Source organism: Coenobita brevimanus, chromosome 72 (genome assembly GCF_032717465.1).
Source record: "Coenobita brevimanus isolate Jiangsu-jjx chromosome 72, ASM3271746v2, whole genome shotgun sequence".
Lineage (NCBI taxonomy): Eukaryota > Metazoa > Arthropoda > Malacostraca > Decapoda > Coenobitidae > Coenobita > Coenobita brevimanus.
The window spans coordinates 16,589,199-16,613,886 of NC_137025.1; the positions used below are offsets into that span (position 1 = coordinate 16,589,199).

A 24,688-nucleotide genomic window follows, 5' to 3' on the forward strand; every position below is an offset into this window, starting at 1 on the left:
ACACACACACACACACACACACACACACACACACACACACACACACACACACACACACACACACACACACACACACACACACACACACACACACACACACACACACACACACACACGGTATGGTGGCTCAAGGTTGGGGTGTATGGGAAGGTGTCTGTTGTGGAAGGAATTGTTACTGAGAAGGTACAGGAAACCATGGATTTTTTTTTTTTATCCTCATTAATTTGGGCATCAGAAAATGACTGTAAATAAATAAACTAGTTTGGGAACAGTCGTGTGTCATGTTAAAGCTTTTTGGATCGTTTAAAATCATGTATGTCTCTTTTCCTTGGAATCTGCCTACCTCTCTGTAATTCCATCACTCCATTTCATTTTTGTTTCTCTGCCCATCCATTCTTTATCCATCCATCCACTCTTTCGGTCGTCATTTTACCCATTCATTTGCATACCCTCCCTTCTCTCCCCTCACCTATTCTTTCCCACCTCTCTCTCCCTTTCTGTTTCCTCTCCTGTCTCTCACTCCATCCATTCATCCATTGGTTACTGTAATCACTTCCCCCTCCCTTCCTTTTTTTACTCCCCACTCCCCCTCCATTTGGTGTTACAGTTCATTGATTACGCAGGTGGGATTGTGGGGTAGAAGGTAGGCCTCACCTTTCTCACTCCTAGCCCCCCCCCTCCCTTCCCTTTTCTTTATCCTTTCCTTTCTCCTCCTCCTCTCAGCTCAGCCCTTATCTCCTTTCTCTTCCCTCTTTCTCTTCTTCCCCTTCCCTTCCCCTCCCCTCCCCTCCCTCCCCTTCTCTTCTACTCTATTCTGCTCTTCTCTTCTCTGTTCGTCGTATACTTTGCTTATACTCTGTTCCACCTACATTCTACCCTACTCTTCCTACATGCTCTCTCCTTCCCTGTACATACTCTCCCCCTCCCCTTCTTACCCGTATCCAGTGACTCACCCTCCATCACCATTTGATTCATCTAAGCTTACTCTCTGACTCATACTCTACCCCATCTGTCCACCCCACCCCCCCATATCCCAGTTTCACCTCTAACACATTGTGATGGAGGGGGTATTTGGTATGAAGGACAGTGACCCCAACATGCTGACCTTGGAGCCACCTTACTTCCAGCCCCTACTCAGGAATTAGGTCATTGTTTGAGAGCAAGGAGGAGCAGTGTACTGTAGAGCAGAGTACAAAAAGATTAGAGCAGAGTATAATAAGTTTGGAGCAGAGTACAGGGAGTCCTTATTATAAATGTGGGATATACCTCAAAATATCTCCACTTTTCCCAACACTTGATATTTTTAATTGGGGCAAACTGGCAGATCAGTTTTATAGGTAGAAATAAATCTTTTAGCAGGCAGATATTCTTTAATTTACTCTGGAGTTAACCCATTCTACCTGATCATGTATTTCTTATTGTAATTAATCCACCACCAGACTCATTTATTCACTCTAGAGAAGATCTTTAGCTGTGAAAGCTATCAGACCCCTGGAGTGGGAAAACCTCGCATGGGCAGTTAAAAATTGAGTGAAGGTAACAAGAAAATAGAAGTGACGTTTTAAGAGTGAATGAGTTAACAATAGAATGTCAGAAATGGCGGTTTATTGGGAGGACTTAATTTCATTTACTCGGGACTTATCTTGGAAAGATCATATTACATCTCTTGTAAAATCTGCTTCCAAGAGATTAGGTGTGCTAAGCCGACTCCGCTCTTTCTTTACCCCTGCGCAATTGTTGACTCTATACAGGGGTTTTATCCGCCCCTGTGTGGAGTACAACTCTCATGTGTGGGGTGGCTCCCCACATACAGCTCTTCTCAATAGGGTGGAGTCAAAGGCTTTTCGTCTCATTAACTCTCCTCCTCTTACTGACTCCCTTCAATCTCTGTCTCTTCGCCGCGCTGTTGCATCTTTATCTCTTTTCTATCGCTACTTTAATGGTCACTGCTCCTCTGAACTGTCTACTTGCATTCCTCCACCTCTACGACGGGCGCGTAGCACCCGTCTGGCAGCAAACTCTCATCCTTTTTCTGTCCAACTCTCTAATGCAAGAGTTAACCGTTACTCCCAGTCTTTCATTTATGCAACAGGTCAGCTCTGGAACTGTCTCCCTATGTCTGTATTTCCTGCTGCCTATGATCTCCAGTCTTTCAAACGCAGTGTGTCCAGGCATCTCAAAATGATCGGATCTTGAATTTGGCTCTATATTGTATTTTGTTTTTCTCTTGGAGGGAACTGTTACTGCGGGCTCATGGCCTTTGGTTCCTTCTTGCTCGCATTAAAAAAAAAAAAAAAAAAAAAAAAATTTATTAAAGCAGTGTAGGGTAAAGTAGTACTGTACATACATTACAGTTGAGAGGTTTACATGACAGCCAGGTAGGGTGATGCAGGGTAAGCTTGGTTTGGCTACAATCTACGTGATTTGTTAACATTACAGAGGGAACATTGCATAATGCCACATACTCCGTAGATGAAATATGTCTTTAGGAGAGAAGAACATGCCTCACCAGAACAGGGCAGGGCTGTACAGCTGCTCTTCTGCTGATGAACCTTCATGGTTTATTTCAAAAAGTATTCTGTGAGCTGTTTTGTCAGTAGCTTCAATAGAATATTATGTGCAGCGCATATCTAACTAAAACATAATTATAGTGAAATTTATGTTTAAATTTACGGGAAGCAGTCAGTACAACAGTGGTATTTCAACTCTACCTGTGTTTGCAAATTATTTGTACATGCTTGGCCTCAGTTTTTATTGAATTTTGACTTATGGACTATTCATGTTACCAGTTCTCAGAGCCATTTAAGTATGCAAGTAGAGGAGCAGCTGTATAGGGTAGCAGGGCAAGGACAGGATGTAGATTTGCAAGCAGACTTAAGATCAGACAACTGAGATTTGGCTTTGCTGAAGAACAAAAGCTATAGGAAGTTTCAGCACCCTCGCATTTTTTATCCTTCTTTAAAAAAATTGTTTTTAAAGTATAACTGATGTAATCGTAACACTGTTAATCATGACCTTGGACATGACAGATATAGGGCAGGGCAGGGCAGGGCAGTTGGTGTAGTGTGGTGGTTCACAGGAGGAGCGTGGTGGGGTGAGAGAGCCAGAGGATCGGCGTGCTCGGAAGCAGCAGCGGCAACGGCCACGTACCATCCACATTGATGTGTACTGTAGCTCCTCATCAGACACAGAGTCCACACCAGCATCATCTCCATGTGAAGTGACAGAGGATGGAGGATGGCGGCGACCTCATGCAGTTGTAGCGTTAGGCTCCAAACAGCGTAAGAAGACTGAGGTCAGCCTTGGTCGCACACTCCCTGATCGTGCCTCCAGCTTTGTTTACTCACATCAGCCACAACCAGAGCCACAGTCTGCCCCCAGGACTACCTTCATCACAGATGATGATCAACCACTGTGCTCCTCCCCTCGGCCCCCCACACCCGACACCACTCCTGCTGCACCACGTAGCCGCAGCATGACTCCAGCTCCAAAACACCACTCACCAATACCCATGCCAGCACCACCCCAGCGTCCTACTTCACTGGCAGTACCAAAGGCTGTAGTGGCAGAGGATAGCAGGTCTCGGCCACACTCCAATCTGTCATATCTCAGCAGTCCTGTCGAGGTTGACCCATGGGGTGAGGCTGAACTACCGGAATCGGCACTATCTTGGCGTGGCAGTGAGTTTGAGACATCTACTCCACGTCTCACCAGTGATGTTGACTTACCATCACCTCGTCCTACCTCTGATCTCTCCTTGGCCTCACTAGGGGATGACTCTCAGGACAGATCTGGTCCTAGTCAGCAGGACGCACCTAGAATGTGGAGGTCTCCACAGCTGGAACGACAGCGTTACATTCAGAAGGGCCAGGAGGATCGGTACCGTGAAGCCCTGAAACGTCGAGCACTTCAGCAGCAACAGCAGCAGCAACGCCAAGTTCCCATTACCTCTGCCACAGGTGTGACCAGTTTAGCCCAAGTTCCTGCATTTAAAGGGTTCTCACAAGAAGACCTAAAAGTGATATCCAAGTCTCTAGAAAAGCAAGGGTCCCAGGAGTCTAGTGGACAAGATGAACCATATTCATTGACACTGCCAAAAGAGTCATTTAGGCTGGTGGAGAAGGAGTCCAACCGCTTGCTGGAATGGATGCAGCAGTACAAGGAACAGGAGAGTAGAGCCTCCACTCGAACACAGAGGGACTCTGAGTCCTTGGGTTATGCAGAGTCTGGTAAATCATTAGAGAGAACAGACTCATATGGCAGTATAGATAGCAAAGACTCCTTTTGGATGATGGAGAGAAGGAAATCCTTCCCTGGCACAAATGGAAGGCAAAAATCCCCTATTGTTGTTCGGCGGGGAGAATCCTTGACAGGACTGGTGAGACAGGATGTGTCGGGTCAACTTGAAAGCCCCACAACAGGTCGACGTGGGTCACGACCACTGGAGAAGAGGGACTCCTTCAGGTTCCAGGACAAGAGCCAGTACTACCGTGCCCTTCATGCTGCACCCACCTCCACGCACTCACCCACCACCACACACTCACCCACACCCCTACACAAGGCTGGACCAAGTAGGCAGGAGGGGACCAGCTCAAATGGGTTGGAAAGGACAGGCTCACCTAGACTGAAGAGAAGAGATTCTGGGAGAGCTGAAAAAAGTGAATCTTGGAGATTAGAAAGACATGACTTGTGGAGACGAGAGAGAAAAGACTCTGGGGGGATTGAGAAAAGAGACTCGGACAGAAAGAACTCAGGGAATGGAGAAACAAAAGACTCAGGGAGGGTGGAGAAGAGAGATTCTGGGAGAGTGGGAAGAAGTGGCTCATGGAGAGTGTACAGTGACAGTGCCAAAGTAGAGAGAAATGAATCATGGAGGCTAGGAAGGAGTGACTCGGGAAGGAATGGGAGTGCAAGTGATGGTGAGAAGAAAGTAGACATTGTAAGAAGGTCTGAATCTCGAGGCACTAGTATTGATGATCAAATGTGTGGGTCAGGTGGTGAAGGTGGAGGCCGGGCCAGTAGAGCCCTGGAACAGTTACTGGAGCGGGAAGAGTCATCTCGCTCAGGCTCAGTGGAGTGGCAGGATGTTGTTTCTACAGTGCGGCGGCGCCTCTCGGGAACAACGCAGGCCACTCCTTCTTCTCTCCCTGCTTCCACCTCTGCCTCCACCCCTGCCCACACTTCCACTCCAGCCACCCAACCACCACAAGAGATAACATCACCCCTGCCTCGACGACGCTGGCAGAGCACAGAGGAAGCACCAAGAATGGAGAATGGCCGTCAGATTCAAGTTGGTTTGTTTCGGCAGCTGCCTAGGTTTCCCTTCAGCCAGACTGTGCCAGGCCCAGCCTCACGCCTGCTGGAGGCCAGGCTAGAAGCAAGGACTGCCTGTGTGCCAGAGCAACGTCGGTATGTGCGACCTCAACTATTTGGCCAGATGACCCTGTCCTACCCCAGGCGTCGAGGCATCCACTTTGGTCCTCCGAGAAATCCGCAGTGCTCCTGCAATAACTGCCGCACCTGGGCCCAAGAGGCCACAACCTGGCCTACTCCAGCCCCCAGGCTGCGAGCATGGTCTCTGTCAGACCTGGGTTCTGAATCCAGTGATGGTCCGGGTGAAGTCTTCCCTCGCCCCTCCGGCACCTCCCTCTCCCGCACCAGCAGCAATGTCAGCGACAGCGCCACTCTCTCCCATGTAGGTAAGCCACCACCCCTACCCACCACCAGCCCAGCCCTGCCTTGTCTTCCTTGCCAACTAACATTAGTAACCCTGTAACCTACTTATGAGCAGCAAGCAGCCCAGTCCTGTGGAGTGGACTGCACCATCCTGAGCAGTGTTGTATGACAGTGGTGTGATTGAGGAATGGCATGGACTATTACACTGATTTTTTCTCGTAACACACTTTGTTTTGCCTTTATTTTGTGTAATAAGTATCATAAATATGTATTATGTTGCTGTAATAACTTGGCAGCTACAGAACCACCTTGCTGCTTATGCTTGTGTTGGCAATGTTAAGTTGGAGTTGTGGTTGTGTACGTGATACTAATGATATCCCTATTGACAGGCTCAGCAGCGGCTGGAGGAGAGCAGTCATAAGCTGGACCTAATCAGACTCTCACTGGAGCGGCTACGAGGAGACCTGCCACCAGGATCCCTCATGGCCGCGCAGGTCAGTACACCACAGGTAGCTTCACTGTTTAGTTTTAGTACTCTTTGCATGGTCTTTCTTTCATACAAATGATTTTCTCATGATCAGAAAAGTATCACACAGCAGGGATATGATGCCATCCTAAAGATGTGTAGCTTAGGGTCAATCAGTAGAGAGGTGGCCTGCAGTCCTAACGGACCCAGGTTCGAATCCCGGCTGGGGCAGGGAACAGTTTAAGGATTTGAATTTCATTAAATCAGGCTTTACTGATCTACCAGAAGACCCGCCGACATGTCGTAAAAATACCCCCGCTAATACCAATACACCAGTCCTGTATGAGACAGCCCTAGCATGTATTCAATATGGACAGTGGGTGTTAGTGCCGAAGTGGTGACATGTAGAGGTGTATGGTATGTAGGAGGACTGCTGGGCCTTGATAGCAGGCTGTGAAGCCTATGCCCAGAGTCGGACCAAAAAAAAAAAAAAAAAATAAAAAAAAAAAAAAAAACTGTTATGATTATGCCAATGTGGTAATAATGCTGACTATTTAATAAAATTAGAGTACAAAATGTGTAGAATCATTGCATACATGGTTTGTGTAGTCATTTTTAGCTTCAGACCTTTTCACCTTGAAGAGAGTAATGCAGGATTTGGCTCTTACCATTTTTAAAATTTATTTTAATTTTTCTTGTACCATGTATATACTGTACGTTATTGCATCACATGATATGTGAGAGGTGTGTGGTTGTTGACAATGACATAGTGGACCATAACTGTGTAGGATATTGCATTGTGTTGCCTCAGATGACCACACATACCACACTCATCACTGTTATAAAGGCAGGGTCATGACGCTTCCCTTACTTAATGATGCACTCTCTTCCGTCGTCATGTTGTACCTCCAAGATAGCTTTATTGTTTTGTATGTAGTTTTCTCTTTTCTGTCCTGTTTGTACTTTTTTCCTGTCCTTCCTTTTTTTTTTAATTATGTATCTACACAGTTTCATTGACTGGTTTCTTGTTTCCTGTTTTATTCCTTCCATTGTTCTTTTCTTGTCCACCTTCTCCATTTCAGATTTCTCCATATTGCCTTCTTTCACTGTTCCTTACTCCCTCTTCCATTCATAACATTTTCTCTTTGCTCTGTCTCCCTCATTTATTATCAAGTGGCACCTTTCTATTGCCTTCCTGTACTGGGTCCTGTTGGCTTTTCATGTGTACCTTTTTTATCTCCTTGTTCACCTTCTCTTTATTATCATGTGGGGATACCATATTATATATATATATATATATATATATATATTTTCCACTCCAGTGAACCTGCCCCCCCCCCCTCTCTCTCTCTCTCCATATTGCTTAGCACTTGTGGATTGCCGTTATCCTCTTGTTCCCAGCCTTTTCTGCTTTTCTTTTGATCTGTCATTATTTTCCACCTTACCTATGGCCACTGGTGTTCTTTTCTCTAGCCACTCCGTATCTGCTTATCATCCAACCCACCTTTTCTTTAATCACCATAGCATCTCTAAATTACCCCTTCTTACTGATTTCCCAATCCATGTCTTATCCGTACCTTTTCCTCTACTTGTTCATTTTCTTCTGTTTTCTTTCTCCCTGTCCCCATTTATCCCATATTTTTGCACCTAACTGCCTTATCCAGTGTTTCTTTCTTCATCCGTCATCTGTGTTATTTGTTAACCCACTTCATCCTTAATTCATACCACACCAAATGGAGGTTCAGGTCAAGCCAAAAGTTTTGCATCTTTACAGTACTATAAACATAGTTTCAGTAAGCGAGTCTAATCACGTGCAACCACATCTCCCATCTATTCCACAGTGCTCTTCACTACTGCCCTCCCATCATGTCTCTTCATTACTTGTACTACAAACCCTTGTACTCCCCTCCCTGTTATGTGACTTTCATACCTTCATTTTTTCTTTCCTTAATAAGTTGCTGTCTTCCAACCTTTCTTGGTTTTTGTTTTCCTAATGTCTTTCCTCCTATCCCTGTAAACATTTTTAGTGCCCTCCTCTCCCTGTTCATTCCTTTACTTGTTCAGACCTCCTGTCCAATTTTGCAGTTTCTTTCCTGTCCCAGCCATTCTCTCTCCCTCCCAGTTTCACTCTTTTTACCTGCCTCCGTCATTTCTCTCTCTTTACCTGCCTTCCCTTTCTCCTATCTGTTCCTGCATCTCTGTTCACTGCTTTCCACTCCCATTCCCCCTGCCTCATCCTCCTTCTTCACTCATAGTCTTTTTTTGCACCTTCTCACCTTTCTTTGATACACAGTCCTACTTCCCATCCTTCTTTTCTCTTTCATTTCATCCCGTTTCCATAATGTCCTTGTTTCTTTCTTACCCCTTCTCTCTCTACCCAACCCTTTCTCATCCCCCACTTTTTCCTCCCTAGTACTTCACCCCACGCTCATTCTCTCCCTCTTTCATTCCTTTCCTCACTTCTCTTCCTCCCCTTTCTTGCTGTGTCCTTTCCTCTCCACTCTGTCTTTACCCCTCCCTCCCCTTCCTGTCATTCATTATCCCTCCTCTGTCCCTGTCCCCCTCCTCTCACCCTTCCCCTCTGATTCACTTCCCTCCTCTGCTTCCTCATACTCCCAGCTGTGTCTGTCACCCACTAATGGCTGGGGCTCACTCCCATCCTCTTTCTCTCTCTCTCTCTTTCCCCCCCCCCCTCTCTCTCTCGTGAAGGGGTAATGAATGCTGTATTTGGATGGATGGCCTCTGCAGTTCAAAAAGTTATTCTAAATGTAAGTAAAATTGATTGGAGCAACGGCACATTAAAAAATACGGTAATAATAATATATCGGATTCAGTTGGTTGAGGGCACTAAAAAGAAACTCTGCGTATTCAAGCGAATTCATGATATTAAAATTAATAATTTAAACATGATTTTGTTTTGCTATTCTCTGACCTTTACTGTTCTTGGGTTGTACTCGTCACTTCTTTGTCCCATTTTTTTTTTCTTTCCATTCTAGTTAGTTCAGTTGTTGTCTCCCTTTCCTCCTATCTTCATTTCCATTTGTCTTTTTTCCACTCCACCTTTTCTTCCTTCCCTTCATCCTCTCTGTCATGAGTGTATGTATTTCCTGGGCGACTGGGATCAGGTGTCCCTCGCATCCCTCCCCTCTTCCCTTTCTTCCCTCCTTTCCCTTCCAGCACTTCCTTCCCTCTTTCACTTCATTTTTCCGTTGCTGTCATTTCTTTTCCATTCCTATCCTTCCATCACTCTTATTCTCTTACCTTTCTTTCCTTGACTTATATTTCATTTCCCCCCTCTCATTTTTTCCATTCCTTTCCTTTCTCCCCTCCAGCATGCATTTTTCTTTTCTACCTTCCTCTCCCTTCATTCATTCTTGTTTCCCCCCTTCCCCACTCATCATTTACCGTCCCCTTCACCCCCTTCGTTTCCCCTTCCCCCCCTTCGTTTCCTCTTCCCCCTTGTACCCTGTAGCTATTTGTCACCTTAGATCACTTTACACGTCAAGACATTTAATGGGAATACAGTACCAGGTATATAACTCTTGTGATTGAGCTGTCACTTATCTCCTTACATCATTGCTTCATGGTAGTTATATATTCTTGCTTAATCAGTACTCATCACCTCGTCTGTTGCTCTTTTATTTCTTTCACTGCTCATCTCCTTTCTCGTAACTTATGTTGTTTTTTTGCATTTTTCCTTGTGATTCCTCTTCATTCTTTTCATCACTCTTTGCCATACATTCCCTTCTTTTTTGCTTGTTGCCATTTATTTCCTTCTCTTCAGTTTCCTCCTCTCTTTTCTAGTTATCACGTTTTTGTGCAGCTTTATACCTTAGTGATGAAACTGTCACTTCTCTCCTTACATCATTGCTTCATCCTAGTTATATATTCATGCATAATCATTACTCATCACCTCATCTGTTGCTCTCTTTTTTTTCTTTATGGATCATCTCTCCTCAAATCGTGATGTCCCTTTGAATTTTTCCGTATGGTTCCTCTTTATTCTTTTCATCACTCTTTGTCATATGTTCCCTCCTTTTTTGCTTGCTCTCATTTATCTCCCTCTCTTCAGTGTCCACCTCCCTTTTTTTGTTATCATGTTTTTATAAAGCTTTTTCCCTCACTTTGACTCATTGCACTTCTACCTCTCCAAGTCTTTAATCCTGTCCTTCTCAAGCCTCTTCCTCACAGTCTTTGTCCTTTCCTCCACTCCATACAATTTTCTTTATTATGTTTGGCTACCTTTTCCTCCTCCTCCTCCTTTCCCATCCTCATTTTTTCCACATCCTTCAGTATTAAGTTCCTTTGTGTTATGTTGATCCCCCCCCCTTTCCCTCCTCCTTCCTGCTCCCCCCCCACCTCTCTCTCTCTCTCTCTCTCTCTCTCTCTCTCTCTCCCTCTCCCACCTTTTCACTTGTCCCATATAAGTAATGTCCAGTTACATCCCTGTCTTGATATCCCCTTTGGTATAAGAGTAGTCAGATGGGAGATGGGAGGAGGGTAGGACAGGAACAGTACAAGGCATAGATGGTTGAACATAAAATAGTGGCTGTAGATAGCGTTATATTGCAATGGCCAAGTCATTGAGGGGTTATAAGGTGATTAGGACAAATACATGGCACAGATGGTGAAACAAAGGACAGCGGTGGTAGGTAATGGTATGGTGTAGGAAGTTAGGAGGTAGGCTACACACAAGACACAGATGGTGAAACAGAAGATGCTGCTGGTAATAGATGGTGATCTGGTGTTAGAAATTAGGAGGAGGGTAGAACAGATGCAAAGCATAGTTGGTGAAACAAAAGATACTGGTAGTGGAGACTGATGTGGGGTAAGGGTGAGATCATAGAGAGTTGGGAAAAGGGTAGGACAGATAGAAGGTTGGGAAGTGGGTAAGACAGATATATTAATGGGGAAGATAATGGTTCTAGACAGTAGTATGGTGTAGCTGTCCTTACTCATCGTCTCCCTGTCTTCGTCCTCTTCCTCTTCCCTACTCCTCCTCTGTCCCCTGTCCCTCTGTGCTGTCCCCCATCTCCCTGCTCAACCATTCATTCTCAACCCTCCCCTCTCCTGTCACTGTGTATGGGAAGTGGGTGTGGGTGTGTGTTCAGGGTCACCCATGTGTACATACGTTGTTTCTGTGTGTGTGCCTAGCTGTGTGCCTGTGTTCTTTGTGTGTGTGTGTGTGTGTGTGTGTGTGTGTGTGTTTGAGAGAAAGAAAGATTTGTTGGTAAGAGAGAAATTCCTATGCATCTATTTGTTGATGAGAAATCATCATCATCATCATCATCATCATCATCATCATCATCATCATCATCATCATCAGCCATGAGTGTCCACTGCAGGACCGGCCTATCCCTACCGAAGCAGGGACAAAACAGCCAATGTATCTCCAATGTATCTCTACCCAGTGGCTTAGGCTGTCTGGTAGAGACTGTATGTAGAGTGAGAAGTGCTTGTAAGTGTGATTGTAGTGTTGGAGTGGCTTTGGATGTGTGTGTAGTCTGTGAACCAAGTGTAATCAGCCTGCCTTAAGCCGACTGGGTGCAGGCATATTAGTATGCAACACAGGTTCAACCACAGCACCCCTTACATCCGCCAAAGCAGTAAGTGGCTCGGTGAGCGCTTCCCAAAGGTTTTACAACTCTGGCGGGAGGCAAACCCGTGTCCACCAGCGTGCGAGATGCACACTCTACCACTGTACCACAGAGGCTTCTGGTGAGAAATAGGGTTTGTTATTTGGGAGACATGTCTTGCACTGGAGGTGGGGCAGGAGCTAGCTCTTTGGCTAGAGTGAGGAGTGGTTGGAAGAAGTTCAGGGAGCCGTTGTCTCTCCTGACATTGAGAGGGCTCTCCCTCTGTTCTAAAGGATCTTTGTATGCAGCATGTGTTAGGAGTGTAATGCTGTATGGTAGTGAGACCTGAGCAGTAAAGGAAGAGGATATTTGCAGGCTCAGATGTTCAGAAATGGCAATGATTAGGTGAATGTGCAGTGCATCTTTGAATGCAAGGCTGGGGGGAGGGGGGGCTAGGTTTATGATGGAAGGGTTGAGAGGTATGGGACTGGAGTGTATTGATGTTGTGATGAGGAGAGTTAGTTTAAGATGGTTTGGGCATGTGGAGAGGTTGGGGAATGATAATGGGGTGCAGAAAGTGAGAAGTGTTTATGTTAGGGGTAGGGTAGTGAGAGGTAGAGCGAAAAAGATCTGGGAAGAGGAGGTCATTGATTGTGACCTTAGGTTAAGGAACTAAATAGGGAAGCTGCCAGAGATTGAGCAGCATGGAGAGCCATCATTAGGTGACCAAGGCTGATGCATGCAAACATGTTGGAGCCTTCAAAAACGAAAATGAAATAGGGTTTGAATAATGATGACAACTGTGTGTGTGTGTGTGTTTTATAGTTTGTTTGTAGCACCGAAGGTATTGTTTTGTTCATGTTTGTGTTATGACTGGGGGGGGGGGAAGGCAGTATTCTTGATGATTAATAATAATAATAATTGAACTATAGAATAAGTGTGTGTGTGTGTGTTTTTGTGTGCAGGTGTTTCTGAGAGTTGTGTGTAGGTGTGAGTGTATTTGTTAACCACACACTAACCATTACTTCAATTACGTAATGACTGTGCCCTTGTACTGTACTCTTCTCTCAGTTTTAAATGTGTAAGGTCTGTCCATCACATTTAATACATTATTCTCTCTCTCTCTCTTTCTCTTTCTCAATCTGTCTGTTAATTATTTACCTTCATATCACTGTTATCTGTCTTGACATCCTGTGAACAGTTTACTTGGTAAATACGATATATCCTGAGGCATTATTTCTCATTACCAAACCCACCTTCTACACCAGGCCATCCTTCATATGCATCCACACCTGTCACCATTTTATCAGCAAGCTTTTATAGTTTAAGTGAATAAGGAGTATACTTTAAATGTGTTGTACCTTTGGTATCATTAGATTTCATAAAATTATACCTTGCACTGGATGTAGTACAAACCTACACATTGATACACTGTAACCTTTAGTACATTCTTAAACAAATCTCAGATTGCTGGGTTGTTGTGAAGTAGATTTAGGTTGGCATAGATTTTTGTGCTTGTATTACACATATTCATCACTTATGTAGAACCTTTAGGGCCATGTAAAGTGAAGAGATTCATTAATTTTCTCTTTAACTATAGCATCTGTGAGTTGTTGTGGTGGGTTTTGATTTTGCATTCATTAGCTTATTTGCAGTACATTGTACTGTAGTACCACTTTATCTCTGATGTTATTGTTTATCTCATATTAATTGAAAATGATCCTTTATAAAGTGACATTCATCCCAAGAAAAGCTTTTGTGCTTCTAATGCTATCTAGTTTTTCTTTACACTCACCTACTTTAATTTAATCATATGTATTGTGAAGTAAGCTTTCCTATTGTACTCTTACTTACCTCAGTCACACAAGATCCTTACACATTCTCTCTTTCTCTCTCTCTCTCGTTTTTAATATGCTCGAATCTGGGCATAGGCTTCACAGCCTGCTCCTGAGGCCCCGTAGTCCTCCTACACACCATACACCTCTATGTGTCACCACTTTGGTGCTAACACCACCGTCCATATTGAATACATGCTAGAGCTGTCTCTTACAGGACTAGTGTATTGGTATTAGCGGGGATAGTTTTACGACGTCGGCGGGTCTTCTGGTAGATCGGTAGAGTCTGCTTTGTATGAAATTCAAATCCTTAAACTGTTCCCTGCCCCAGCGGGGATTTGAACCTGGGTCCGGTAGGACCGCAGGCTACCTCCCTGCTGTTTGAGACACCGCCTTCCCTTAGCACCCCATGTCCTAATATTTCTCATTAGCATTTTTCTCTACAGTATTTATTTTGGTAGTAGTAAAGTATTCATAGCTTGAATGTGCTGATCAGAGTACTGGTGAATATTATTACATTTATTTTCACACATTCATCTGAATAAATTTTGGGAAAAGTTTTGCTTTTATCTGTGACCATTAAGCCCTCTGTGCCAAACTGGTTTGTAGTTCATTTGTTACTCCAAGTATAACCCTTCCAACAAAATTTGATTGATTTCACATATGACAGTTCCCTTGATATCAAAATCATTTTGGTTATATTTAATACCTGACTACCAAAGTTTTGCTTCAGAGAAATAAGTATAGAAAGCACGTTTCTCCTTAGTGTAACACACACATTTCATTCGTTGATCAGAATCAGATGAACACCTGTCATCATGTCACATTACCCCAACCCACCCCACATTGCCCCATTTTACTATACGTCACTGAAGAACATTTTGTTCCAGGTGAAGCGAGAACTGGAGAACTCTCAGTCCAAGTCACCATCACCTGCCAATTATACCAGTCTGTATGATAAGGAAAACTACCCCAGCCGCCGTTCACAGGCGCTACATAACAAGGGTGCTGCAGTCACGGGCAAGCTAGAAGTCAGGTATGTGCAGCTGTAGTGTTAATAGCAGTCTGTCTATAGTGACACACATTAATCCTGGAAGGGGTGGCTACAAATAAAACACCTCCATCTCACTGTGCCCCAAGTATTGCACCCCTAGGGTTTAATGGTTATGCAGGTGAGCATATTTCTCAAACAAATGGATCTGTTATGTTGGTACCTTAGACTATAAAACATCCTTCATTGTACCAATGTATTTATTTTTAGACCACAAATATATACAAGTATATACCAAGGATTATTGATGCACTACTATCACAGGCAGGCCCGTAAATCACAATGCTTTGTGCATGTTTCAAAATGCTAGAATGATTATTGTATTCTGCCAGGACTAATGATACTGGTCTAGAGTGTGAGCTGTTTGCTGAATGGTTTAATCTCACGCAATATGTAAAACAACCAACCAGAATACCAGATAATCCTGACCATCATGCCTATCTCTTGGACCTATTCCTGACAAATAATCCTTATCAATACAGGATAGAAGTACTTTCGCCACTTGGATCCCCCGACTACAGCGTCATCAAAGCCTCATTAGTCAGTTGCCCCAAACCTCCCCATTCTGAACCAGTGAGGGTGACCAGATGGCACTTTGGTAGGGCAGAATGGGATGGATTTAGAAATTATCTAGCTGGTATTCCATGCAATCTCTCTGCTCCCAATGATCTACCCAGTCCCACATTGATGATTTAATACAAGCTGGTATGGAAATGCTCAAGATTTGATTCTCCAAAATGGTTTGACAGCAGTTGTGCCAGAGCAACAACCCAAAAGTCCTTAGCATATAGATTTTACTTAAAATCTAAATCATCTGAATCACTCGGTCAGTTTAAATTGCTAGAAACCGTGCAAAAACAGTAATCTTGCTAAATAAACTTTCTTCACAACCAAGCGTCCAAACTATTAAATAATCCTAATGACAATAGAATGTATCTGGTGAACTCTTAATTCTTTCAATACCAACACTAACAAATCATCACCCATTCCCCCACCAAAATCATCTGATGGTCATCTTCATCATCGAATCCTGTGTTACCCCATGAAGAGCATAGGAGCCTAGGGCTAGGCAAGTTGGTCCTGACATGTAAGATGAGAGTGACCAGCCTCACTCATCCCTGAGTGGCATTACGTGAGCAGTAAACCCCAACCATTCCTTGGATATAAACCTGCATAGGCTCAATCCGATTGGTACGCCTTAATTGCCCACTAAACCACCAGGCGCCATAATTTGGTTATATGGTACCACCCAGCGTAGTAAATGGTTTTTGGTGTACAGGAAACCATTTGGCTTGTCACTTAGTGTAGAGTCACCCATAGGCAGAAGGTAAAGGAAAGAATGAAGGAAAAAAAGACACAAGAAGGAGTGTAGAGTTACCTGGAGGCATAAGGAAGAGGAAAGAATGAAGGAAAAAAGAAGTGGATAGAAGGAAAGAAGGTATGAAGAGAGGAAAAGGCAGTTACCCAAGAACAACACTGCATCAAGTGAGTGGATGGTGAGCGCCTCCAGCTATTCTGATGGTAACACTATAAATGACCTTCGTGGTAAAACAGACATCCTTGCCAGTACATTTGCCAGATATTCTACCTTAGAAGAAGTCACTGAGAATGTCCCTGTACAAGAACTTGACTCTTCAGAAATAGCTCCACTTAAAATAGACTAGATATGTAAAATCCATCCTAGATAATTTACCAACCAACAAAGCTTCAGGTCCATATGGAATCCCCCCAATTGTTTTGAAAAAGTGTTCCCCAGAACTTGCTCCTGTTCCAGCTAAACTGTTCAGATTATGCATATGTACTTCTTCATTCCCTAATTCTTGGAAAGAAGCCAATATCCACCCAATTCCAAAGAATAGAAGTTCCACTGACTCCTCTGATTACAGACCAATAGCTATCACATCTGCTTTTGGTAAAGTATTTGAAATTGTAATTAAACATTTTGAATATCCAACAACTTGGTGGTAGACAGTATGGCTTTTGCCACGAAAGATCCTCTGTTGGTATACTCAATCTCCTGACTCATACCATCCATCAGTCCATCAGTCAAATGACCAACATGGACAAATTCGTGCAGTAGCCCTTGGTATTTCTAAAGCTTTTGACAGTATGGCACCGTTCCCTAATATCCAAACGCCCTTGCTATGGCCTATTATCTAATGTTCCTCTGATTTCCTCGTATCTTAGCGACAGAAAGATAAAAGTAGATGATGTATATTCCAATCTCCACTCGATTAATGCTGGCATGCCACAAGGATTAGTTCTGGCTCCAACCCTGTTCCTGATTCATATTAATGATGTGTTATATGACACCTATAATCTCATTCACTTATATGTAGATGATTCAACACACACTAAACACCCACTCACAAGTTTAGTATTTCTAACTCACAACTCAGTACAGCAATTTCTGTAAATCAAGACTTATCTAAGATCATGGAATGGGGACAAAATAACATTGTATTATTTAATGCCAGGAAAACCAAATATTTACAGTTTAGTAATAGACAGATATTGCTTGATTCCTGTCTTACCTAAATGCTACTAATATTCCTCTCTCTAAAAGTATTGAAATTCTTGGTGTTTCACCCAGCAGTGCCCACAGCTGGACCTTTCATGTTAGATCACTTGCTAAAACTGCTTCAAAGAAGCTTGGATTATTGTACAGAGTCTGTAACTTCTTCACTAATGAGCAGTTAGCTGTAATTTACAAGAGCCATGTGTGCTCTCAGCTAGAGTATTGCCTGCCCTTGTGGAATGGATGTGGAGTGGTTGCACAAAAAACAACAAGAGAAAATTCAGAACAAAGCTATTATAATTACAGTACTGTATCAAGAACCCTACTGTTACAAATTCATTTATGTGAAGCTACAGAACGTGGTGAATGTTTTGGGCTTATCCGATAGAGCCAGGATTCCGGGGGCTTGAATGATGAGTGAATGGAAGCGTGGCCCATTGGATTGGGCAAATTTGGGCTGTCTGGACATTGGTACTCCTCACCTTGCCCTAGGATGGGAAAGGAGGTCCAGATGATGATGATGATGACACTGTTACAAATGAACTACCTCCTTTACAGGTAAGTAAGAATGTTGCCTCCCTCGCATTGTTTTACAGATACAGTACTTTTGTGACAAATGCTCAAACGACCTTGCATCCATTGTACCACCTCTCCATGCCTTTCTGTGCTCTACATGGGCATCTGGTAGCGCTTATGACTGGACTGTCACACTGCCGTTATTGCAGAACTTCTGCCTATCAGAATTCTTTTTTTTCCTTGAACTGCATCTCTTTGGAATTTGTTTTCCCCTCAAACTTCAACCTATGGCTGTTCAGGCCCAACTGTTACAGATTAATTATGAATGGAGGACACATTTTATCAGTGTATGGATCCCTTTTTTTTTGGGGGGGGGCCACTCATCATCCACTCACTTGATGTAGTGCTGCTCTCAGGTGTTTGCCCTTTCCTCTCCTCCATCCTTCTTTCCTTCCATCCTCTTCTGTCTTTCTTTCCTTCATTCTTTTCTTTTCATTCTGCCTGTGGGTGATTTTACACTGAGTGACAAGCCAAATGGTTTCCTGTACACCAGGAAACCATTCACTACACTAGGTGGTAACCATATGACCAAATTTTGGCACCTGGTGGTTTAGTTGGTAATTATGGTGCTCCAGTCAGATTGAGCCGATGAAGGTTTATATCCAAGGGGTGCTTGGGGTTTATTGCACAAGTAATACCACTCAGGGATGGGTGAGGCTGGTCACTTTCATCTTAAATGTCAGGACCAACTTGTCTAGCCCTGGGCTTCTATGCTCATCATGGGGCAATGTAGGATTGGATGATGGGTGGATGGGTGGTTTCCTTCCTCAGTTCTGTTATTGTAAGGGGGGAGGGGTGTTAAGTGCTTTAACCCTAATCCACCACAGAAAGGGCAAATATGTCCTTCCCCCTATGTTTTAGATAGTATCTCCTTGTTCTCATGTGTGAATTTCACTGTGGACCCTCTGTGCATTCATGTGTCACTGTGACACATGCAGTCATGCATATGCATCCTGAGGCACCGAGCGCCATGGCGGAGCAACAGGTGATGGGGGGGGGGGAGACATCTGCCCAGCCATCCTGCTGTCATAGACATTGTGACACCATGCACATGTGCACACATGCAGCCAGAGGCACTGTGAGTGACAGTGGTGGCAGAGCAGCAGGTTGCTGGGACAGCCAGCCATCTGCTCAGTCATCCTGTTGCTTTTGGTCACTGTGACACATGCACTATGTGGGCATGATCAGGGACCACTCTCATTGGATTCAGTAAGAAAACTGGGATTATAGAAGTACTTCTAATGCATTCTTTCAGTTGAAACCAGAGAATTACAGGGGGAGGGAGAGGGGAACAAAATTGCCCTCCTGGGGTGGATTAGGGTGGGAATGTTGTGACCTGTTTGTGCCCTATGATTGATGATGATGTGTCTGGGTCCTGCATCCACCCAGTCCCAAAGGGCATGTATATATGTAGACAAATATAATTCCTCTGCATTTTGTATCTATTCAACTGGGATTGAATTGAACTTAGGGATGCCACATAAAAAAACAGGAACAAATGTAAAATTTTGCTAAAATAGTTTACCCACCCAAGGAAAATTTGGAATTTTTAGATGGCGATGTTGTCTGCTGTGCAGTCTCTTAAACGACTACGTTCCTGAGGATGTTGTTGAACCTGATCACCTCGACCACCTTGTACTGTACTTACCTTCGGTGTCAGGGACCACTGCTGTTAGATTCAGAAAAAAATGGGGTAATTGAAGTACTTTCCAAGCATTCATTCAATTGAAAACAGAGAATTGCAGGGAAGGTAAAATTTGCCCTTCCTGGGGTGGATTAGGGTGGCCAGGGCATTAAGGTGGATTAGGGTTAAGTGGTGTGATACTCATTTTGAGGAATGTATATGTTGCAGGTTTTTATGGAGCTAAATGCAGTTTTTATTGTTATTATTGCAACCTCCAGATGATTTTCTTCAGTTTAAGATACATCTCTTGTTGATAAGGGATCAATGAAGGCAGTATATATCCCCTCCAGTTGGGGGAATCTCTCTTAAGCTAATAAAATAATATGAAATTTACATGAGCAAAATAAGCAATAGAAAATGAGAGTGAAGCAGCTAACCCCCATCAGTACAAGGATATGCAGTACTCTTAATGTTATTTTTTGTACTACCAGACAGTTTTATTCAGTTCTGTAGTGACTTTCTGAGGAGGAGGAATATGTATTATGTCAATAATCTCTTCACCATCAGGAAACTCATTTAACACAAGTAAAAATATAGGTGGGAGCACTCACCATCCACTCACTCGATGTAGTGCTGCTCTCGGGTGTCTGCCCTCTACTCTTCTCCATCCTTCTTTCCATCTTCTTCTGTCTTTCCTTCAGTCTTTCCTCATCCTTCTGCCTACGGGTGACTTTACACTCCCTCTTCTGTTTTTCTTTCCTTCATTCTTTCCTCTTCCTTCTGCCTGTGGGTGACTCTACACTGAGTGACAAGCCAAATGGTTTCCTGTACACCAGGAAACCATTTACTATGCTGGGTGGTAACTATATAACCAAAATTTGGCACCTGGTGGTTTAGTGGGTAATTATTGCACTCCAGTCGGATTGAGCTGGTGAAGGATTATATCCAAGGGGTGGTTGGGGTTTATTGTTCATGTAATGCCACCCAGGGATGAGTGAGGCTGGTCACTCTCATCTTAAATGTCAGGACCAACTGCCTAGCCCTGGGCTCCTATGCTCCTCATGGGGCAACGTAGGATTGGATGATGGATGGATGGATGAAAACCATAGAAGACATTACTGTTTTGAAGGGGTTACAGAGTACTGTATTCTGATGTTTGCAGTAATTGATCTAAATTTATGATAATCTGTTTTTGCAGTGCTCCATGAAGTACTGTTTTGTATAGAGTACTATACAACATGCATGGAATATCCAAACATGTTAGTACTTTTTACCTTAGTACCTTACATACAACATTACAACAGCTCAACAAGATAAGGGAATGCCTGATTTTTAACAAAGTATCACTTCATGTTTTCCATGCTTTATGACTACACAGCTTTAGAGCACTACACTCCAATAACACCTTATCAACCAACTTCACATTACTTGCATTTGATAGGAACAACTACGCAAGACCTGAACAGCACACACTTCTTACAACAGTAGAGATTAATTAAGCTTTGATCCCATACCACGACACAAACTAATCATCATAATCTACAACACAAACACAGTAACCACCAACTCTCTGTCTGGCAGATTAACAAATGTTACTTTCCGGGGGAAATCACCATGAATACAAAATTCCCCAACCAGGGTTCTTCAGGGCCCCATTTTCTCTCACCCATACTCTTCATCCTATACGTGCATATTCTCTCACCACAAATTCCCCCGAACATTTTCACATATGCTGAAGATATTATTGTGAAACTACACCACATCACAGCCACAGCCTGTTCACAGCAGCATATTACCTCAGTACACTTCAAGGCATTGGCTGATGACAAAAGGCTGATGACTACTCCAGCCAAATTCACCATCATACCTATCACCAGTGATAATCATGAGCACAACTGCATCCCTAGTGTCACATTTTACAGTGTACAAGTGCCACATACCCCCTCTAAGATCCTTGGAGTGACATTTGACAATGGACACACCTTTGAGGACCTTGCACTATGCGAGTTATAAGGAGGTGATTCACTCTCAAACTAAGTGCACCTGTGGCACTTACAGAGACAGACTGTGGACAACAGTAAGAATTATTCCATGTTGTACTGTCAGTATACTGTGACCTCTCTCTGTTTGCACAACTAATGTATCATTGAATTTTACCCTACATATTGAACCATTAACACCCATGTTATGGAGCTAATTGGTATGATGAAATAAAAGGTCTCTCCCTCCCCCCGATCATGCGTAACATTCAGCATAATTAACATACAGCCTTCGGGAACATCACTAGACATAATAAAGACTTTACTTCAATGTATTTTTCAAAGTGGTAAATAAGTGATTACTCACTATGACGGGATGGAGCATTGAAGTCAGGGAAGAGGGTATCTGAGGCTGAGGGGCTAGAGGAGGATGAATGAGTTGTCTCTCTAACCCCTCAGAGGTTGAGTCCAAATCACTCCTCCCATTGTCATCACTGGCAGTTTGTGACAAGTTGGCTGGTGTGGAGGTGTTAGGCTAGGGAGACTGAGTGCTTCTCAACATCTTGGCCACCTGCCAGTTACACAGCTGATCCAGTTTTGTCTGTTCTTACATGGTGTGGAGATGTTTTGTCTGTTTTTACTTATGATGTGAACAGTAGACTCATTGTGTCATTCACAGTCTCTCTGGCATTGAGCTTTTGCAATATCTCTTTCATTCTAGCAACATGGGAAGCTTCCAAGGCTTGTCTGTATCCTCACTAGTACCCGATGTAGAACGGATGGAAGTCATTGTACATCTATTAGCACTGCCAGCTTAACATGAGGTGGGGATTGCACGGGAGAGATTCACGTGAGCATTGCAGGTATCATGGTCGGGTGGCTGAGACAAGGAGAGAGGGAAAGGAAAGACGACGCAGAGTACACATGCTAAGTAGTGTTGTTTGGTGGCCAATTTGACAAACATCATCATGCGGGATTTTTTAATGTTGTCGTCTAACGGTCCATGTTTTAGAGGCCAATTTCTGGAATTTTCCCACACACATCAGTTTTCTTGCTGTGCGTAATGATTGTGGGTGGGGTCGATCTATCCACCTAAATGGCGTTTAGCACATAGGGAACCCACACGAATGGCAGGGTTACTCTGTCTGATAATTCATGTCCTATGCTTCCCCGGCATGGGCTACCGTCCTGCTGAACACCCACTACAACATCGTGGCAAACCATATGAAACAGCATTCTACATGTCATCATTGGCAGCATCATTACTACTCACATTGTTTGCTTGCATTCTGAAACTTACATCTTCCCTGTTCAAGAATGTATGAGAGGCACACAGTTCTACACAGCAGCAGTCATTATGACAGAGCCATACAGTGCAACTAGGCACATAAAAACGTCAGCACACAGGCATTAGCCGATCCTCTTCAACAGCATCCCACCTCCAGACATTCCTACAGTAAAAATGTAGAAACATTTGCTTACCTACGTGATGCACAGGGCAGTACAACACCTCAGTCAGAACACTATACTGTACTACAAGCCCTACCCTCCTGACAGTCATCCATGAGAGGTATCCTTAAATAGAGGTGATCAGGTTCACCTAGCAAGGCTTTGATCAAGATATCACCCCTGCCCTTCTAAGTTATTAGCTTAGATTTGGGTTGGGTGGAATCACAGATATGTACACTGCTTGTAAGATGGGCTTACACAATGGAGCACTGCACACCACATGTAACACTTAGATGTTGAAACAGCAGCAATAGTGTAAAGAATCTGTGGGATGACCCTATATTCTAGTCAACAGGTCCGCCCGGTCAGGCAGACTGGAATTAAACAACAACAGGAATGTTACAGTCAGTTGCTTTATGTAAATATACTACGGCCATACCAGCCAACGGCCATACTACGTTGAGTACACAGCTTCCCGTCCGATCAGCGAAGTTAAGCAACGTTGGGTCTGGTTAGTACTTGGATGGGTGACCGCCTGGGAAAACAGCAGATGCTGTTGGCATAACGTTCTCCCTACGTGTCAAGTGGGGTTGGTGGTGGATTAGTGCCCCTCCCTGTAAAACAATTAACTCTAAGCCCTTGGCCACCCCGTTTGAGATACATGGCGTCTGGCAATGAATGAATGAAACTATGATCTCTTCGTATACACACATTTCCTATGCAATGAAGAAAAAGCAGTACAGTCCCATAAACGTCGTATATCTGGATAAAGTTTGCCAATTGTTCAGTATTCTGTTCATACATTCTCCCTGAACATTATAACGACCCAGATGGTAAAGTTTCCTCTTCTTTATTCCTTAAAACTTCTGTAATGTTACTGTCTCATATCTGCTAAACTTCAGTACAATAGGGTATGCCCTTAGGAAGCATATCTGTAGTCTAGTTGGGGTCAGAGAAGGTATACATTCTCCCTGAACATTATAACGACCCAGATGGTAAAGTTACCTCTTCTTTATTCCTTAAAACTTCTGTAATGTTACTGTCTCATATCTGCTAAACTTCAGTACAATAGGGTATGCCCTTAGGAAGCATATCTGTAGTCTAGTTGGGGTCAGAGAAGGTAGTATTAAATAGACAAGTTGTGATCTGTTGTGGTGAGTTTACCCCCACTTTTTTATATCTTTAAATCTCTTTTAATATCTTGGTCTCCTGTCTGTATTACTTCTATACCATAGGCTAAACCCTCAGAAAGTATCTCCAATCTAGTTGGGGTCATAGAGAGTCTTAGAAAGCAGGTTTGTGTTAGACCAGAGGGTTGGTTAGCATATTAGATATTTTAATTGATCGTAGATCTCTAAGTGTGCTGAACACTAGGTTAATACTGTACCTTTACATATGAAACACTATATCAGTAAGAAAGAGATGGTAAGAATGAAGTATTGAATATGTTGTCAGATTGAAAGGATTAAGATACACTGTACTGGTGTGCAAAATAGCACAGGACTTTACAGATATTTGGTATCTTCCTCCCTGACAGACTTATAGGGGTACAAGACCTGCTGGAGGATGTGCCGGGGCGCTCCCGCAGAGACTCTCACTCGGCACCCTCCGACCTCAAAGCTTTCATGAAGGGCGTCACAGGAAAGTCATCCAAGTCATACTCTGTTAAGGACGAGATCTCAAGTGAGTGCATTTGTCTCAATAAGTTCTTTGTCTTACCACCACCTTGAAGTTTTTGTTAAGTTTGTAATTCATTGAGCTGAAGTTAACTAGATACTTTGAAGGATCATGCCAAAGAGTGTAAGTACTTCTCATTTAACTCTTACATCTAGCTCAGTTCAAAACTAGGAACTATAATCAGAGTGAAATTGTAGTGAATTTTCTTCATGTGGCAGTTTAACCATACTTACCGGTAAATATTTTCATGTTCTTATTTTT

The 24,688-nt window shown here is 43.4% G+C and overlaps 1 protein-coding gene and 1 non-coding gene across 7 annotated transcripts in view; both read left to right on the forward strand.

The window, feature by feature from the left end:
* Pkn (serine/threonine-protein kinase N) overlaps positions 1-24,688 on the forward strand; it is a 724,111-nt gene that overhangs the window by 376,553 nt on the left and 322,870 nt on the right. For 5 of the 6 annotated variants that reach the window (XM_080278058.1, XM_080278061.1, XM_080278062.1 and 2 more), the window contains 3 exons: positions 6,066-6,185; positions 14,444-14,589; positions 24,288-24,433. In XM_080278058.1, the coding sequence (XP_080134184.1) occupies positions 6,066-6,185; positions 14,444-14,589; positions 24,288-24,433 (412 nt within the window). The remainder of the gene's footprint in view (positions 1-6,065; positions 6,186-14,443; positions 14,590-24,287; positions 24,434-24,688) is intronic. The other variant, XM_080278060.1, reaches the window with a different exon arrangement.
* On the forward strand, positions 23,192-23,312 carry LOC145407353 (5S ribosomal RNA). Its single transcript, XR_013898714.1, has one exon. It is a non-coding gene; the product is annotated as a 5S ribosomal RNA (ribosomal RNA).